This window comes from Macrobrachium rosenbergii, chromosome 9 (genome assembly GCF_040412425.1).
Source record: "Macrobrachium rosenbergii isolate ZJJX-2024 chromosome 9, ASM4041242v1, whole genome shotgun sequence".
Taxonomy (NCBI): Eukaryota; Metazoa; Arthropoda; class Malacostraca; order Decapoda; family Palaemonidae; genus Macrobrachium; species Macrobrachium rosenbergii.
In genome coordinates this window covers 57,255,612-57,275,611 of record NC_089749.1, presented here as the reverse complement: position 1 = coordinate 57,275,611, position 20,000 = coordinate 57,255,612, and the positions used below count along the sequence as shown (strand labels likewise).

At 35.8% G+C, this 20,000-nt stretch overlaps 1 protein-coding gene and 1 long non-coding RNA gene across 3 annotated transcripts in view; one reads left to right on the top strand and one right to left on the bottom strand.

Moving 5' to 3' along the window:
* The window catches only part of LOC136841871 (uncharacterized), a 320,425-nt gene that overhangs the window by 120,585 nt on the left and 179,840 nt on the right, over nt 1-20,000 (bottom strand). The window lies entirely within an intron of this gene.
* The window catches only part of LOC136841867 (uncharacterized), a 45,559-nt gene continuing 42,353 nt past the window's right edge, over nt 16,795-20,000 (top strand). Inside the window, exon 1 of the mRNA XM_067109264.1 lies at nt 16,795-17,071. Within this exon, the coding sequence (XP_066965365.1) occupies nt 17,054-17,071 (18 nt within the window). The 5' untranslated portion in view covers nt 16,795-17,053. The remainder of the gene's footprint in view (nt 17,072-20,000) is intronic.

Sequence of the window (20,000 nt, the reverse complement as noted above, 5' to 3'; positions counted from 1 at the left end):
CTATACAAAAAAATATGTGCAAATACAGGACGTAAACACGTAAACACACACACAATATAATATATATATATATATATATATATATATATATATATATATATATATATATATATATATATATATATATATATATATATATATATATATATATATATATATATATACTGTATATATATATATATATATATATATATATATATATATATATATATATATATATATATATATATATATATATATATATATATATATATATATATATATATATATATATATATATATATATATATATATATATATATATATATATATATATATATATATATATATATATATATATATATATATATATATATATATATATATATATATATATATATATATATATATATATATATATATACTATATATATATATACTGTATATGTGTGTTTATATACATAGGTATGTGTATATGTGTAGGCTATGTGTTAATAAACGGTTGTTTGTATGCGGTGATTATTTGACAAAAATGGGTCCCAACCTTTTGCAATCTCATCCCGAAAGACTTGAACTATTATTATCCTTAAAAGACAAATTAGTTGTTATTGCCGAATAAATGACTCACAAGTGATGAGACAAATACTCTCAATTCCACCCTTAACATCACGATATCTGACAAGGATAATAATGAATCATGAGATATTCGCCTCGTCCCTAGATATTTAGGGGGACTCAGAACACAAATAAGTAAAAAATGCACCTAAGTTTCTTCGGCGCAATCGACTTTTCTGTGCAGCCGCTACAGCGTATAATCAAGGACACCGAAAATGGATCTATCTATCGGTGGTCTTGGTATAATGCTGTATGAGCCGCGGCCTTTGAAACTTTAACTACGGCCCAGTGGTGGCCTATCCTATGTCGCTGCCAGACACACGATTACGGCCAACTTTTACCTTAAATAAAATAAAAACTGCTGAGGTTAGAGGGCTGCATTTTGGTATGTTTGATGATTGGAGGGTGGGTGATCAACATACCAACTTGCAGCCCTCTAGCCTCAGTAGTTTTCAAGATCTGAGGGCGGACAGAAAAAGTGAGGACAGAAAAAAGTGAGGACGGACAGACAAAGTCGGCAAATAGCTTTCCTTTACAGAAAACTAATAATTAGCTTTTCATCTCATACAGAAATCTTTTGATATTTCCGAAAAATTACGGATCGTCTTAAAATTAACGTATAAAGTTTGAGATAATCCACATTTTTCCGCGAAAGAATGTGCATGATCCCGAGAACATTTGACTTTGACCAGCTGCAAAGGAACGGGTTTAAAAGATGATATTTCTTTCCTCAAATCTGGCCTTGGCCATGATACTGATAGACGGAAGTTTCTTCAGGATGGACTTCTAGTTTTTATCAATTATTATTACTACCACAGGCGTTCACGGATCAACGATCATTAACAACTGAGCACCCCCATGTTGGCGACTGTCTCTCTCTCTCTCTCTCTCTCTCTCTCTCTCTCTCTCTCTCTCTCTCTCGTCCATAGGACTAAATTCCTGAATATTTCACTCCAAGATATTTTGATTTCATGTTTAATATCTTTCCCTCTGAATAAAATCCTAGCTCTCTCTCTCTCTCTCTCTCTCTCTCTCTCTCTCTCTCTCTCTCTCTCTCTCTCCTTTCTGTAGGACTAAATTACTGAATATTTCAATCTAACAGATTTTGATGTCATGTTTAATATCTTTCCTTCCGAATAAAACCCTAACTCTCTCTCTCTCTCCTTTCTGTACTACTAAATTCCTGAATATTTCAATCTAACAGATTTTGATTTCATGTTCAATATCTTTCTATCCAAATAAAATCCCTCTCTCTCTCTCTCTCTCTCTCTCTCTCTCTCTCTCTCTCTCTCTCTCTCTCTCTCTCTCTCTCGTACATAGCCCGGCTGATTTAATGTTTATATTTTCTCTCTGGACATAAATTTCCGCAAAAAATGACACCGGCTGCCTACCTAAAGAATGCAAATTCCAGCGCAAACTGCTGACACGCATTTGACACTGTCCACCCTGTGTCTGGATGCCCGGATGAAGAGATAAGCCGAGGGCCTCTTCCTTCTGGATTACAGAGAGTCCTGGACGGTGTTCGTCTCCTCTGGAATCCGACAGAGAACGGCTGGAACACCATAGAATCTGAGCAACTGGAATAACAAGGCAAGATGGAGATCTTAACGACGTGCATTATCTACGTTTGTGGGGAATTTCGTCTCTGCTGTGTTGGTTGCTGCTAGAGGTCCACACCAGTCCTCGTATACCATTCAACATCTTAAAGCAAGGGTCAGTGCTGGCATACGGCCAGCTTGATCTAATCCATGAACCAACCGACCTCGGGAGTGAGGTGCCTGTTGTTTTTATAATTACCCATTTTTTCTTTCTGTGTTTATTTGTTTTTGTTTTTGGGTCATTCCGATTCTCCTAGAATCAGAAAATCGACAACTGGCTGGTATACTTACACAGAGAAAAGATAAGAATGAGACCAATTCAAGGAAACATAATCTTGAATTCTAGGTAAAAAAAAAAATACAAGGGTCAAGTTCTGAAATGCAGCCAAATCAAGTTAAAGAAATATCAGCGGGAGAAAGAGAGCATATGTGTACACACTCTAACCCTACGAAAAAAAAAAAAACTTCTTTTAGGTTTTGAAAACTTAAGAGGTGGATCACACGAGATTAAAGAAGAGTTTTAAGAAAAAAGTGAACTGACACTGTTTATGAAATGGGATGACATGCAATGCGATGTCAAAATGCTATCTGGTAACGGTCGTTAAATGCATCGATAATAAAATTTAGTAGTCATTATCATCATCGTTATTATTGTTATTATATTTCACCTACGGGGCCTTTCCCCTTCAAGAGAGTAGCTACAAAAGATATCAACTTTTTTAATTATCGGTCAGTCTTTTACCATTTGGTTCTTTAAACACTCCTCATTTAGCGCCATAATCCTTAGAGCCTCGAATGGCCAAGTCGGCTAGAGCAGCAGCTTCAGACTATATAGGGGTCTGTGGGGCGGGTTCAAATCCGCAGCCACTGGTCAGAGAGGCGGACACTTTGCTATCCGTGTAGACACCCCGGGATTATGTATGTAATCAACATATAGGTTTGCTTAAAAGCAAATGGGTGTTACAGACTAATACACACACAAACAAAGCCACTCCAACATCTCCTAAAAACATAAAAGACACCTCTCACGTCTCGAACTATCGGCCCAACCGCTCAACGTCTCCTCGCTACTGGGAGAAAGGGAGCTGGTGACTGGTACGATACATGTACATGCGCTACCGGGGTCTAAGCGATGTCAGGCAGGGCAGCCGATCGAGACTACGGTCTACCCAAAAGCCAAATAAAGTCCTTCAAAAGAAGGCATCGTGCTTACCCCATACAAAAAATGGGAAAAAAACCACGTTAAAAGAAGAAGATTTAGCGCCATAATCCTTATCAATTTATCTTAATTTTATTGCAAGCATTATGTTCGGAAGCAGTCACTTTTAACTTGCAGTTTTATATCTCAGTTGTTTGTTTACAACAACATACGTACGTATGCATGCATAAACAACGCTCCCTTTCATAAAAACCCAAAAATAGCAAAAGCCACTAAAATGATGAAGAAATTCACAACGGTGTAGGTGTAAATATATATATACATATATATATATATATATATATATAAATATATATATATATATATATATATATATATATATATATATAATATATATATATATATATATATATATATATATATATATATATATATATATATATATATATATATATATATATATATATATATATATATATATATATATACAGTATATATACACACACAAAACGAGAGCTTTCGAGAGCCTGTTCGGTTTTCCTCCTCAGGTTCTCGAAAGCTCTCGTTTTGTATATGTAAAAATTTTAATATATATTTACACCAACGCCATTTGTGGATCTCTTCACCAATTCTCCTTTTTATACGACAGCGTCTTCTACCGGTTATCGTTGGCTGACGCGAGAGGCATCGACTGACTGAAATTGCCTTACAACAGTCATAGCAAAGCCAGGCAGATCACAATCAAGTAAAAAATGCGCCGAAGTTTCTTAGGCGCAATAGAGTTTTCTGTACAGCCGCTACAGCCACCGACAAATGGATCTATCTTTCGATGGTCTAGGTGTAATACTGTATGAACCGTGGCCCATGAAAATTCAGCCACAGGCCCGGTAGTGGCCTACCCTACATCGTTGCCAGATGCACGGTTATGGCTAACTTTAACCTTAAATAAAATAAAAAATTACTGAGGCTAGAGGGCTGCAATTTGATGTGTTTGATGATTGGAAGGTGGACGATCAACTTACCAATTTGCAGACTTTTAGCCTCAGTAGTTGTCAAGGTCTGAGGACGGACAGAAAAAGTGCGGACGGACAGACAAAGCCGGCTAATAGTATTCTTTCACAGAAAACTAAAACAAATCAATCCTTACCTTAGGTAAGCTATTTCTGTCAACCGGTGTAGAGAGAGAGAGAGAGAGAGAGAGAGAGAGAGAGAGAGAGAGAGAGAGAGAGAGAGAAAGCACTTTCCATTCGTCGTTTTCAATAAGGGAAAACGCTGATCTTTCTTTTTTTATTTTTTTTTTTTGTCTTCCTTTCCCAAGTTCGTCATGTTTCTGCCACTTTTCTTTTCTTTCTCCTTAATTGACTCTGTGGAGAACCTGTCGGAGACAGAGACTTCAATCTAACTGGTCCAGCAACTGGTCTTTGGTCTCGATTCTCTCTTGTTTCTAATCTCTCTCGCGGGGGAAGGGAATTAATAGTTGTGAATGTGTAATTTGTCACCCACGGCGTCTTTAGTTACTGAGAATATATACTTCTTTTTATTCTTCTCCAAAGCGGTTTTCTCTTTACTTAGTGTTCGTTCTTCACTTCGTCTCTCTCTTTTCTAGTGATTGTTTTTGTTTTTTGTATTTGTTTATCTTCCTCTTCCAGTTCGCTTCGTTGCTTTCTTCTTCTTCTTCTTTTAATCTTTCCCTTTCTTCTTCTGGCTACGTATGCCTACAGTGCGCCGCGTGAGGTGCACTGACGGCACTAACTCCCTCTTTTCTCGGGATATTTTTTTTTGTTTTGTTTATTTCCCTCTTCCAGTTCGTTTTGTTGCCTTCTTCTTCTTCTTCTTCTTCTTCTTCTTCCACTCTTTCCCATTTCTTCTTCTGGCTACGTAATGCCTACAGTGCGCCGCGTGAGGTGCACTGACGGCACTAACTCCCCACGGGAACTAGAGGTAGCGAAAGAAAACGCCAAACCGACATTGAACGCATTGAGTTTACTTCCGGCGCAACGTGAGAACAGAAGCATCTTCGTTTCATCCAATTACACAGGCGCGTTTTAGAGAGCGGTCGGGATGAATGGAATTTTGCATGCACACGACTACCTGATGTGTATGAATGGCTTCGTTCACTTGTTCGTGAGCACGAGCATGCGCAGTTGGATTTATCTTCGGTACTGTTACCTTGAAGTACGTGAAGTAATGTATGTCTGTGTTACACAGAAAAATAAACAAATGGGTGCACTTTGTTTTCCATGGTGGGATATTATATATATATATATATATATATATATATATATATATATATATATATATATATATATATATATATATATTTACACACATACATATATATATATATATATATATATATATATATATATATATATATATTTATATATATAAATATATACATATATATACATACATGCATGCATACATACATACATACATACATTATATATATATTATATACACATATACACACATTATTTTATTATTACACATATATATATATATATATATATATATATATATATATATATATATATTATACATATACACACCATATTATATATATATAAAGATAAAAGGCCTTAACTACTTCAGAATATTATCATCGAAGACAAAAGCTCAAACCTCACGTTTATTCTTAAACAACTACGTATGATTATAAAACTCAACTGACAAAATTGATATAACCAAAAAACTGAATAAAACCCACAAAGCAGCGCTTGCCCGCACGCAATCTACAATTTCGCACGAGACAAAGAAAGAGGGCAATTTCCGCAATCACTTTATTTACTTATTCATTTATCCATTTATTCTTTTGTTTTTCATCTATTCATCGGACTCTCTTCAGCCTCGAAGTGGAAGCTATACCAGACAAATTGCTTTCTATTTCTCATGGGTCGGGTTACGCCGTCCTTGTAGGTGTCCTGAAAATGAACTCATCTTCTGTTGTGTGTGTGTGTGTGTGTGTGTGTGTGTGTGTGTGTGTGTACATACACGCTTTCGCTTCGGCGAGAATTTCATTTTTCACCAGTGAAAACGACTGGTGGCTTTCCTGCTTTCTTCCCCACGACCCGTCTGTAGTAGGCGCTCGCTAGTGTGTTTTTTTGTTTGTGTATATGTATACGTACAATATATATAAATAGATAATTATATATATTTATATACATATATACACATAAATACACTTGTATTATACATATATTTACACACAATGTGTACGTATATATATAAATATATATATACACGTACAATCACACACATATATATACATACACATATAATATACGGTACGGATACTTGATAATGAGGACTTCTGTCCTAAAAAGCTAGTAACTTTTTCTGAATTAATATCTCCACTAGATACCATCCAGTTGAATGTGGTCCTGTTAGTAATTGTACTAATGCATAGAACAATTGTGTATGTGATAAAGTTAATATACATATGTATATGTGTATATAGTTATATATATATATATATATATATATATAATTCATATATATATACATATATATATGTATATACATGTGTGTGTGGCTGCAACCCATGTCTCAGGCTTTATATTCAATCACCTACCCACAAAGTTCTCTAACCCATAACCCACGTCTTTGCCATAGCCACTCGAGCTACCATACCCTTACAGAGTGAGTGTTAGGTACCCACCACATTTGTCACTGATTATTTACATTTATATCTTTCAAAAATTCATGTGCACATTAACCTTCGGTTATTTGTTAAAACCATTTGTTATTAGTAATACGTATTCATATCGTCATTATTAGTTTAACTGAGAGGTTGTTAAGACATAAATAGCTCGTTGCTGTAATGGAAATAAGGATGAAGATCAATAGGAAATTAGGAGATATAACAAACAAAAACATATAATATATATATATATATATATATATATATATATATATATATATATATACATTGTATATCCATATTTTACATTATATATAATACATATATATATAGGCTATAGAGAGAGAGAGAGAGAGAGAGAGAGAGAGAGAGAGAGAGAGAGAGAGAGAGAGCTAATGCCTGATTTATGTCGCAACCCAAGTCCCTATAAAGCTATGAGCATTTAAGCTGAACGCGACGATGGGAATGCAGTGAAATAGGATGCCCCTCCTACCCGGCCCCCCAACCCCCGCGTATGGAAACGATACATCATTCAAAGGAGGATTAAGTCCCTTGTAAGGCTTGAGAACCTGCACAAAGAAAATGCCCATGCAGGGCATCTGGGGCGAACCCTTTTAAAGGGGCGAATTTTTGACAGGTTTCTTCCAATATATTTTATTTCTCCCCACCCCCCCCATTATTCTACTTCTTTTCTTTTTTTTCTGTCTTTCACGATCTTTGTAAAATACTGCTTTCGTTGGAATTCTTGATACCTCTTGCAAAATTCTGAAAACATTTTTGGGTCTTAATTTTTAGACTATGTCAGTTTTGACAGAAATCACTGGATTTTTGGAAAGGTCTCTTCCAATATATCTTAATTCTTCCCCGCCCTCCGCCCCATTATTCTGCTTTTCTTTTTTACTGTCTTTCACGATCTTTGTAAAATACTGCTTGTTTTTTTTGTGTTCTTAATATTTTATACTATGCCAGTTTTTACAGAAATTACTTCATATTCTGTGCGGCCGAAAGTTCAGAAAATCACCCAAAAAACTAAATTATTATTATTATTATTATTATTATTATTACCACAACCCACAAAGGTCCTGTATTTATAACCTAGGCGAAAAGAAACTTCTATTAACTTGTTAAAAACACAATCTCCTGTCCTCAATCAGTAACAAACCATTTTCGCACGGCCGGGGAAATTGACGAGTAATCCACCTTCTCTCACGACAAACTGACGAAAGAGATGAAGGAAGTTGAAACTGATATCGGCTCGATACAACTGGATTTCCCACGGCCCACTGATTGCGGAGGGAATAGATCACAGGGGTAATAACCCACTTCGCCTCGCAAAAATCCACCTGTCAAGTGAAAAATGAGAGAGAGAGAGAGAGAGAGAGAGAGAGAGAGAGAGAGAGAGAGAGAGAGAGAGAGAGAGAGAGATTTCCCTCACCTCTTCCTTGAGAGAGAGAGAGAGAGAGAGAGTTTCCCCCACCTCTTCCTTGAGAGAGAGAGAGAGAGAGAGAGAGAGAGAGAGAGAGAGAGAGAGAGAGAGAGAGAGAGAGACAGATTTCCCCACCTCTTCCTTGACAGAGAGAGAGAGAGAGAGAGAGAGAGAGTTTCCTTAACCTCTTCCTTGAGAGAGAGAGAGAGAGAGAGAGATTTCCCTCACCTCTTCCTTGACAGAGAGAGAGAGAGAGAGAGAGAGAGAGAGAGAGAGAGAGAGAGAGAGAGAGAGAGAGAGAGAGCTTCCTTAACCTCTTCCTTAACTCTTCCTTAAGAGAGAGATAGAGAGAGAGAGATTTCCCTCACCTCTTCCTTGAGACAGAGAGAGAGAGAGAGAGAGAGAGAGAGAGAGAGAGAGAGAGAGAGAGAGAGAGAGAGAGATGACCCGTCACGAATACATTGTATCTCTTCTATCTATGTCATGGTTCACATATGGCCATCGTTTTCCTCTTGTTGGAAAAGGAGGAAATGCAGGCTATCCAAAATAAAACTCTCGATCACGTGACAGACCATTTTCGTTGGCAGAACTGGCCAGTTTTTTATACATACACACACAAACACACACACACACACACACACACACATATATATATATATATATATATATATATATATATATATATATATATATATATATATATATATATATATAGAATGTAACGTTAGAAACTCAAAATTCTCCTGGACACCCTGCCCTTTCTCTTGCCCCCCCCACAAAAAGAGAAGACATACCTATTATGATATACCGTAAGATGGGTCAGTCGTGCAGCATTCTCGTAACGTATTCCAGGCCAAAGGTCAGTGATCACGCCAGTGCGAAGGAAGTCCATTATAAAGGCCAGTGACCTTGTCTGTCTCACAGATTCACAGACAGAGAGCTTGACGGAAAACGAACAAAGGGTTTCAATTAAAAAAAAAAAGGAAGTAAAGGGTGTGGCCTTTAGTTTTGAATATAGACTAATATCAAGTTATATATAACAAAAAGGGCTGATGCAGACGAACCAATATTCAAGTGATATTTATCAAGTAAAATTTCTTTCAATGTAAGTTAAGATTAGGACTTATCCTACTGACCTATTGGCTTACAGCTCTCAGAGGGCTTTGGAACTGGTATATAAAATTTAGGCCAAAGGCCAAGCACTGGGACCTATGAGGTCATTCAGTGCTGAAAGGGAAATTGAAAGTAATGAGGTTTTAAAGGTGCAACAGGAGGGTAACCTCGCTGTTGTACTATGAATCAATTGTTAGGTGAGATTGGAAAATAAGATGGAAGAAAGAATATGCACGGAGGTACAGTACAAGGAATGACAAGGGTTGCAACTAGGGCTGAAGGGACGCTGCAAAGAACCTGCAGTAATGTCTACAGTGGCCCGCGCGAGGCGCACCAGATTTCTGCACAGCACGAAATTGCAAATTGCACCAGATTTCACATTACGCCAAATTCTGCATTATAACAGATTTTAGATCGTGCGAAATTTCACATTGCGCTATAGCCCACATTACATCAGATTTTGAAATGTGAACAGACCCATGCTGAAGAAGGTTTCCTTAACTCTAATTTCATACACATATACATAAAATATACATAAATATACATATATATATATATATATAGACTGTGTGTATATAAACATATACTCATATGAATATATATATATATGATTATTATAATCAGTTTTGTACGTGACTCATTTATCACACGTTACCACAGGTGAAAAATAAGAGACAGGGTGTGGGTCCTGACCGGTTTCGACTTTATTTCCAAGCCACTGACGCAGGACTGATACACAGTATAAAAAGTCAAATATATAAATTTTCCACCTGCACCTGTGGTAATGTTATATAATTATATATATATATATATATATATATATATATATATATATATATATATATATATATATATATATATATATATATATATATATATATATATATATATATATATATATATATAATTAATGTCTGGTAAAGAAAGAAAGATTATCATGAAAATCTCTCACAAGGTAAGAAAAATGCAAAGTAGTGAGAGATTGATTTCTGTCGATTTCTCCCGTCGCGTGCTGTCGGAAACCCCAGCGTTACTGTAAGGCAACCTTTGGGTACAGACCATTGTACGCTCTCTCTCTCTCTCTCTCTCTCTCTCTCTCTCTCTCTCTCTCTCTCTCTCTCTCTGCAATAAAAAAAAAGGTACATAGGTTGCGTCGCAACGCGCGTATTCGAAGAAACAACTGAAATTAAGTGTCCAGAATATTTTCTGTATAATTTCCAAAGCTGTCAATTAGAACCAGAATTACAGAATAGTGTTCATGAGAATTTATCGCTGAAAGGTGACGACATTATTATTATTATTATTATTATTATTATTATTATTATTATTATTATTATTATTATTATTATTATTATTATTATTATTATTATTATTATTCAGAAGAACCCTAATCATATGAAACAAGCCCAGGGGCCACTGACTTGAAATTCAAGCTTCCAAAGAATATTATGGTGTTCATTCGAAAGAAGCAACAGAAAGTAATGGGAAATACAGACATGTGAAATCATTCAACGAAGTCCTAAGTGGATTAGGGCCTACCCTTTTGGGAAGTGAAGGACATAAAGCTTCCCCCATTTTAATAGTTAATTTTTTCCCTTGGAAGTTATCCTATTACTCTGTCTATGCTCTCTGGCTTTCGGGGTCTCGGGTCTCATTGTGCCTCGTTATCTCTGGCAACAGACACTTACATGTCGCTCGTTTTGACGCCACCTCATTCAAATTGTGTAGATCCTGGATATCAAGTGCTTGTGGATCCCCCTAGAGGTTGATTTTTCATCTCCTTCTGAGTATATCTAGTGATCTTTTACCAGTCATTTCCATTTCTACATGTAATCAAAACAGTCAAGCATCGGGAGGTCGCGTAGCGTCTGTCAGGCTTCGTCTACCCACAAGCGTGAACTCATTATTCAGCCGGCGTAATTACGCCTTCGCTGGAGAAAGGAAACCCTTTGGAAACTTGTAACTTTGACAAACTTAATAGTGAGGGCCAAGAACGTCTTGAGCTCCTCTCGATGCAAAGAGGTTTTGCTTCCATCGAATATTTTCCAAGCGTCAATATCAGAATCACCCAGTCACCAACCCTAATCCCCCTTTCAAACACAATCCGATCCATCTTACCCATTTATTGGGTAGAATCCCCACCAACCAGGCTCTAAATCCCCCATTCAGCTGTTACCACCCACCCCCTGGTATCTTAAGCATCAGCCGACACCTGCCCACCTCACAAGCCACAATCAGTCTCTAGATACCGGATCAGAATGCATGTCTCATTCGCGTGTCATTTTTTTAAGACCAAATTCTCAACGAGCTTTCTCAAGCTCAGCATACTGAATCACGTCGAAGCATATACTTAACCGGCGTATTCTATTGTCTCTGCGCCTGTAATTGTTAATGGCGATGGCGGTAATACAGAGAAAGTAAGAGTAAATGACGCAAAAACAAAAAGAAAAGTAACGAAGCCCGAAGAAATAGCATAGGATTTAAAATCCAAACGGTGGTGTTTACCCTTTGATTTATAGCTAATACTGCTATAGAACTGTCAGAATGTCATTCTGTCGTCGCAGTTCAGTACTTTAATTCTCCGCATTTCGCTGTGCATACAAATAAATACATGTATAGAAGGTCATCTGCAACATATGAAGGATAGATTCAGGACCAAATATAGCATCATTTGCACGTAATTGTAAATGTTAGGAGATCTGATGCCGTTCTCTAGCTCAGCCCCCCACCAAAAAAAAAAAAAACCCAAAGGCAGAATGACCACAAGGCTTAGCCACAAAGGAAGTGACAGACCCCCCTCCTCTTGAGAGAAGGATAGTTATAGGAGTCAAGAAAAACTGAGGCAAGAGAAGAGATTCAAATCCTGGCAGTAGAGGGCGAAAAGAAACAGTCGCTGGACCACGTACTCCTATAGAGGATTACTGATTTCCGCTGAGTAAATCCTTTCCCGTTTTGCTCTGACTGATTGTGGCCCTCCGAACGGCCCTGTGAACGAGGACTGAAATATACTGCAGATATCTCTATTAAAGAAGAGGACTGGCTATATACCGGTGGAAGAGGAGGGGGGGGTGTTAATGCCAGGTGTTGACAAACATCTTTGTGGGAGGTTGGATTATATTAGGTTAGCATAAAAAAATGCAATAGCTTCAAAAATAATAATTCAAGAACGTATCTTTAGTCTCAGAATAATCATGAAACTAAGAAATATGTAACTGATAGCGAAAAAAAATTCTTGGAACAAAAAAAAGCATCAACCTGACAACGAAAGTAACTTGTGAAAATAAGAATTAAATGAAAACCATCAAGATATCAAAAATATACCATAACACAGAAAAAATACGCACAACTGACCATAACCAGTTACCAAGATATAAAATTCAAAAGGGGTCGAGAACGTTCACGCATACTTCAGGGAAAGTGCTGGTTGCCCTCACTGATTTTAGTCAACTAACTGGCAACCGTTCCCACACCCGAAAGCTTGACAAACGCAACGAACCAATTACGGGCGAAGTATAACATTCCTTGCAAATGCCAGAAATGCTTTTCGCCGTTCAACGGAAATGCCGCATTATCGCAGCTCTGAAAACTGAACCGCAAAATGCAGTGTTGTCATTATTTGTGCAATTATAGCTGTCACACTTTTAAATGGAAAACTATTCAGTTATTGGAGTCTAGTTTGATTTCAATGTGGATATTTACACCGCATAAGTATTCCACTTTTTTCTTTTGCTTCACTGGTGAATTTTTACTGTTTATTAGTCCTGTTTCAATACACCCTTGTGCTTACAAAATCTAGTTAGCTATTAGTACTTTAGAAGTGATATATATATATATATATATATATATATATATATATATATATATATATATATATATATATATATATATATATATATATATATATATATATATATATATACATATATATACATATATGTATATACAAATATACATATACACACACATATATATATGTGTATATAAGAGTGCAACAAACATGAGGACCAAAATGAAAATGGTTAACAATTTTAAAACATTTCACCATTTAAATAATTTTGCAAAATACTTCAAAAAGAATTTACCAGAGATTTTTCCATTTTCAAATGAAATGCTGAAAATGTTAAAAAAAAATGTATGTAGTATATTACTGACTTTAACTTTCATAGTGTCTTATGCAACGGATGACAAAATTCAATCCATTTCTAATTCTATGACGAAGCAGCGTATCGCGTACCGTCTGAAAAGAAGAAAAAGAAGAGAAAGAAAAAGAAGAAGAAGAAGAAGAAGAAGACCAAATGAAACGGGAAGAACAGAAAGAATTTGGAAGAACTCGCAAGCCAAGCCAACGCAGACTGGTAAAACATGCCAGGCCACAATGATGAAAGTTTTCTCCCGATACCCGACCAGGCAAGCTCTACTGAGTCGACTGTACACCTTCCGGCTTGGCTATAACATTTCCACGCCGGGAATACGACGCGTATTTTGCCCACCTAAGATCGCAACATATTATAAGACCAGTATGTCAAGTGACGAATAAGGTACGCAGATATTATTGGTCGTTGTCAGTCAGTTCTGGCACACTTTAAATGACGCAAGTTCCTCTTCGCTTCTCGAGAAAACCTATGAAATTTTACACATACTTGGATCAAATATTACGTGTTTGTTAATCCTAGCCATTGTAGCTTATACAGGAACATAATTCTGTATTCAAAGATGAGTACAATAGATATTTTTTTTCCAATTGCAAAATCCCCATTCTCTCCTAACTTCTACATTTCTAATTACTTTATATACATATATATATATATATATATATATATATATATATATATATATATATATATATATATAATTATATATATAATACATATACATATACACACATACACAGGGAAACTGAGAGGTAACTGTAGCATACACAATACGGAGAATAAGATTATTCTATAAATATTATGTCAAGTATTATGTTATAGAATTAATTAAGGCATTCAGTGTTCCCCTACCATAACCAGCCTTTTTTCAAGAAGCTGGCCAAATTCTATTTTTTTTTGTGGGGTCAGAGAGCGTCATATATTCCGCCTCAATCTCTACACAGAGAAAATGTCGCTATTTTTGTCGTTTTGCATTTTGCGAAGATGTCGTAATAATACCATATAAAATTTCAGTTTTAATAATTGAGTAGTTAAGCTAGGAGTTGTAGAAACCCGCACCCACACTGCCTCAGTCAGTTTTGAACTGAGGGAAATGTCAGAATAAGGATTATTATCGGCAACATACTTACTATTTAGTTTTAAAAATTAAAACAAAAGCAATCACTAAAAACTCAATGAATCTATATATATATACACACACACACATATATATATATATATCTGTGTATGAATACGGAGGAGAACTAAATATCTTTCCAACGTATTTTGTTAACACATGCATGCAAGTTTGGTGTTTTCATGCGCCGGAGACGTTAAGGAATCTATGTTCCAATTTAAAATAATAATAATAATAATATGTTGGTAGATACCACCTCTCACAGACGTTCGGTGAAATACTGTGACCGCATTAGCAGAACAAAGTTTGTATATGACTTTTTAACTTTTTTTTTATTGTTCATTTCTTTTCTTATTACTTCACCAGCATCGCACGAGGGGAGAGGAAATGGCTCGCATTCATGCTTCGCTGATGGTGAGAAATACTCAAAAGTCACGAGAAAGAATAGAAAAAGGAATATACAAAATGAAATCCGCTGATGTAACCGGATAATACTTTATCATCATCATTAATTCTATTCACAAAAAAATTGTAAATTGAATCTTTCTTTTAGGTGACAATTTGAGTTCAGATGTATATGTATATATACATCTGAATGTTGAGATGTATATAGTTCTTACTGGTGGTTGTATCAGAATTCCGTCGTGGTTAATAGTTAGTATGAAAAAGCCGTGTGTATGTATAAACATATAGACAATATATAATATCAATATATGTATATATATATATATATATATATATATATATATATATATATATATATATATATAATATATATATATTTATATATATATATATATTTATATACACACATATATATATATAATGGTATGTTTTATCAGCTCTTCTATCAACTTATATACTTAAAAATATATAAACATATATACAATATATAAATATATTTATATACACACTCACGTATATATATATATATATATATATATATATATATATATATATATATATATATATATATATAATGGTATGTTTTATCAGCTCTTCTATCAACCTATATACTTAAAAATATATTTATATTTCCCTCGTTCCCCCTTTTAAAACTAAAAGAAAAAACTCGGTTATATAATTCTCTCTCTCTCTCTCTCTCTCTCTCTCTCTCTCTCTCTCTCTCTCTCTCTCTCTCTCTCATTTCCAATGCTAAGGGGCATTGAGACCAGGCCTTCCCCGAGATCCATCATCATACCCGCCAGAATGCTCAAATGCCCAATTCCATTCATTGCCCGTGGCACAGCTCTTTCCAACAACGCCCTTTTTTGTACCTTAGCTGAATGCTTCCCTTCTAGTACATGAGGTTCACGGATAGAGAGAGAGAGAGAGAGAGAGAGAGAGAGAGAGAGAGAGAGAGAGAGAGAATGTTTTTATTAAGTATTTTATATAAAGAGACTGAGATTGAACATTCAAAACACTTGAGAGAGAGAGAGAGAGAGAGAGAGAGAGAGAGAGAGAGAGAGAGAGAGAGAGAGAGAGGTATTTTGAATGGAGTTACTCAACTGAACTTCTAAGTTCCGAGAGTGAGAGAGAGAAAGAAGTCTCCTACACGGTTATGTACTTAAAGAGAGAGAGAGAGAGAGAGAGAGAGAGAGAGAGAGAGAGATACGCAGTGTATATCTAATGTTGAAAAAAAAAAAACCAAGTTAGGTCGGAAGCTTTCGCTCTGGGAATGCTTCAACTACGGGCTCTGTCAAGCCAAACTGGTTTGATTTGGCCCGAAGTATTCAATTCATATTATGATTTTAGAACATCTTTCCTCACGAAAAGAAATGGGGGATTTAAAACTATGGCTGACTGAAATGACTCCTCAGGCCTTTTCGTAATCGTTCCCGATGGTTTAGCGCGAAGAGAACGCCCGCGTGTTACGTACTGGAATGCGATTATTTCTCAAAAGCGATCTCCTCGGAAGGTTAATTATGACCCAGGTGAGCAACAGAACCTCTGTCATCGGAGGTAATATAAGGGGAGGCGCGTCACTGGCGAAGCTTAGTAGTTGTGTGGCGTCGGTAGTGGTTAGACGAGCTTTCTCTCACTCCAGCTTGGTGCTGTCAGAAAGTGCTGCCTCCTTCTTCCCTCCCTCCCTTCTCCTGCCCAAAAGCCCGTCTCCCGAAGGGTTCCTCGAACGGAGAAGGCCGTCGACGTCAGTTGCTCACAAGCACTTGCGAGGTCAAGATATTTTTAAGAGGGAAGGAGAGACACGTACTTCGATATAGTGAAAATTACAGAAACTTTTTGAACCAGCCATGAGGTTGTCAGTGCTGGTGAGTGCCCATTGTTCACACACGAGGATTTTAAGGAGATCCATTTGTAACGTCTCTCCGTGGTGTTGGTGTTTTGCAGTCGAATCACTGAAAAATTGATGTGTGGATTCAACATCTCATATGCATGACCGCTAGGGTATATTCATTCTCATATCCCTGCATGTCTCATCCCCTAACTTTCCCCTGCCTGTACAATGCATGGTTAGAATAACACCTTTTTATCCAGGACGCGTGAGGAGAAACACTCACCCTTTTATTTGCAAAGCATGTCGCAGAATGTAAATTCCTAGTGAAACTGCCCCCAGTACAATGCATGGATAGTTGCTATGTCCGCGTGTCAAAGGCACCAAGGATTATTTACTGAAGAGCGTTGAAATTCCCACCTTTATGCAACAGATTACATATCGTTTCTTTCTCCCGTCATGAAATTTTTTATCTACTTCCCCTTTTTTCAGCAAAGCATAACTTTTTTTTTTAACGTTCTTTGACTGCATCCCCAAACTTTCTCTTTCTCTCTTGGCATCGCATTATTTTTCCTTGGCAGCACAACGTGTTTTCACCGGACGCCGCATGACTTCGCATGCTTCTCTCCCCACCGAAAGTGATTGAGCATGCCTCTCTTTTCTCCTGTCCTCTGTTTGTGATTTTCCTCGTCATAGAACAATATCCTATTTATGCATTTTGATGTAGCATTTTTTTTTCCTACGTTAAGACAACTGTGTTATTTTCTTTTTAATGCAAAGCTTGGCGTGCTCTTTAGTTTCTCTTCGACCGTTCGCTGAAACACTCGTGTACAAATTGGTATACCGAATCTTTAGTTAAAATTTCCAACACCAAATCTCGTTCCCAAAACTGATGCTAAACTTTTGACTAATACCGGTCACAATTACTTTTCTATGGATATCTGAAAAATGTAGCATGAGATTGAGAAAAGATATGCGTACTGAACGGTTTATTTTTTCCGCTTTTTAAATAAAATTAAATGTAATACGATAAGTGTCATTTAGGTTCTGTGTTCCCTTAAAGGTACATTTTGGGAAATTCCCTAACGAATAAATTTTAAGCTTAACTCTTCCAAAAGCGACAACTCTATCATTCGAATGGTCAAACTTGTGTTTATATATATATATATATATATATATATATATATATATATATATATATATATATATATATATATATATATATATATATATATATTATATATTGTATATATATGTAATAAAAAATTTGCTAAATGATTAAAATCACTCTTATTATTATATATATATATATATATATATATATATATATATATATATATATATATATATATATATATATATATATATATATATATATATATATATATATATATATATATAATGCTTATGTACAAATATATGACAAACTTTCAGGATTCAAAATCCTATCGAATTGTATACGGAATTTCAACGTCTAGATTTGCAGTTTGATACGTACTGAAATTTTAAATTTCAATAAATACAGAACTTGATAAAAATTTACTGTTTAAAGCAGCAAGCGAACGCAATCCACCCTTCTTTCTTTCTTTTACCCGATTATTCCTCGTGCGTTTATCTCGAGTGTCATGCCCGTTCGGGTGGTGTGTATACAGTACACTGCAATGGAAGCCGTAAGTACCAACAACACACACTCTCTCTCTCTCTCTCTCTCTCTCTCTGCTCATTATCTCGAGTATATATATATATATATATATATATATATATATATATATATATATATATATATATATATATATATATATATAAATATATATATATATATATATATATACATATATATCAATTATATATATATTATATATATTTATATATACTTAACTATATATACTGTATATATATAAAATATAATATATATATATATATATATATATATATATATATATATATATATATATATATATATATATATATATATATATATATATATATATATATATATGTCTCTCCCCCAATGAATTCCGTAAACAGCTAATTCTCTCTCTCTCTCTCTCTCTCTCTCTCTCTCTCTCTCTCTCTCTCTCTCTCTCTCTCTCTCTCTCTCTCTCTCTCCCCGGTCCAAGAAAGTAACACATCCAGACAATTTTTCGTATCCATCACTGCGGTTCGTCAGTATCGGCCTAACTTTCCAATCCAGAAAACAAAAAACCAGTCCTTGGACTTGAAGTCGACCAATCGCTCTCGTCAGTGGCCCAATCATGACACGGCTAATCCTGCGTAGCGACAAAATGAAATAAAATTTCCTCGCCCTCCCGTTCTCGGGTCATAAGTCTGCGAACGGTTCGATTTTCTTGGCCCGGAGGCAGGATGTCTTCGATTCGATATTTTATTAGCATTAGAGAAGTGATGGTCCCATCGGTTTCTCCTGAGACTTTCAGTTTCATCGCTAGAGAGAGAGAGAGAGAGAGAGAGAGAGAGAGAGAGAGAGAGAGAGAGAGAGAGAGAGAGAGATTAGGTCTGACCGATTCAATTACATTCACTGGTAAAACTTTTGTAATGGGTGAGTTGGGTGACGTATGAGTTTTTGAGAGAATTGATGTATGTAATCGAATTCCAATGATGAGAGAGACAGAGAGAGAGAGATAGGTTTAAACGATTCAATTATATTCACTGGTTAAACGTTTTTAATGGATGAGTTACTGACGTGTGGATTTTTGAGAGAATTGGAGTATATATTCGAATTCCAATGATGAGAGAGAGAGAGAGAGAGAGAGAGAGAGAGAGAGAGAGAGAGAGAGAGAGAGAGAGAAACTCTTCAAGTTCATTTTTTTCGGTCTCTTGAGTTGCTAACTTTCTACAAAACATTATAACTTCATTATTATTTTTTTCTTTTTTAATCTCAGACGCAAAAGATTCAACATGTTTGGATTCGCAAAAGATTCAACATGTTTGGATTCAAGTCTCTTTCT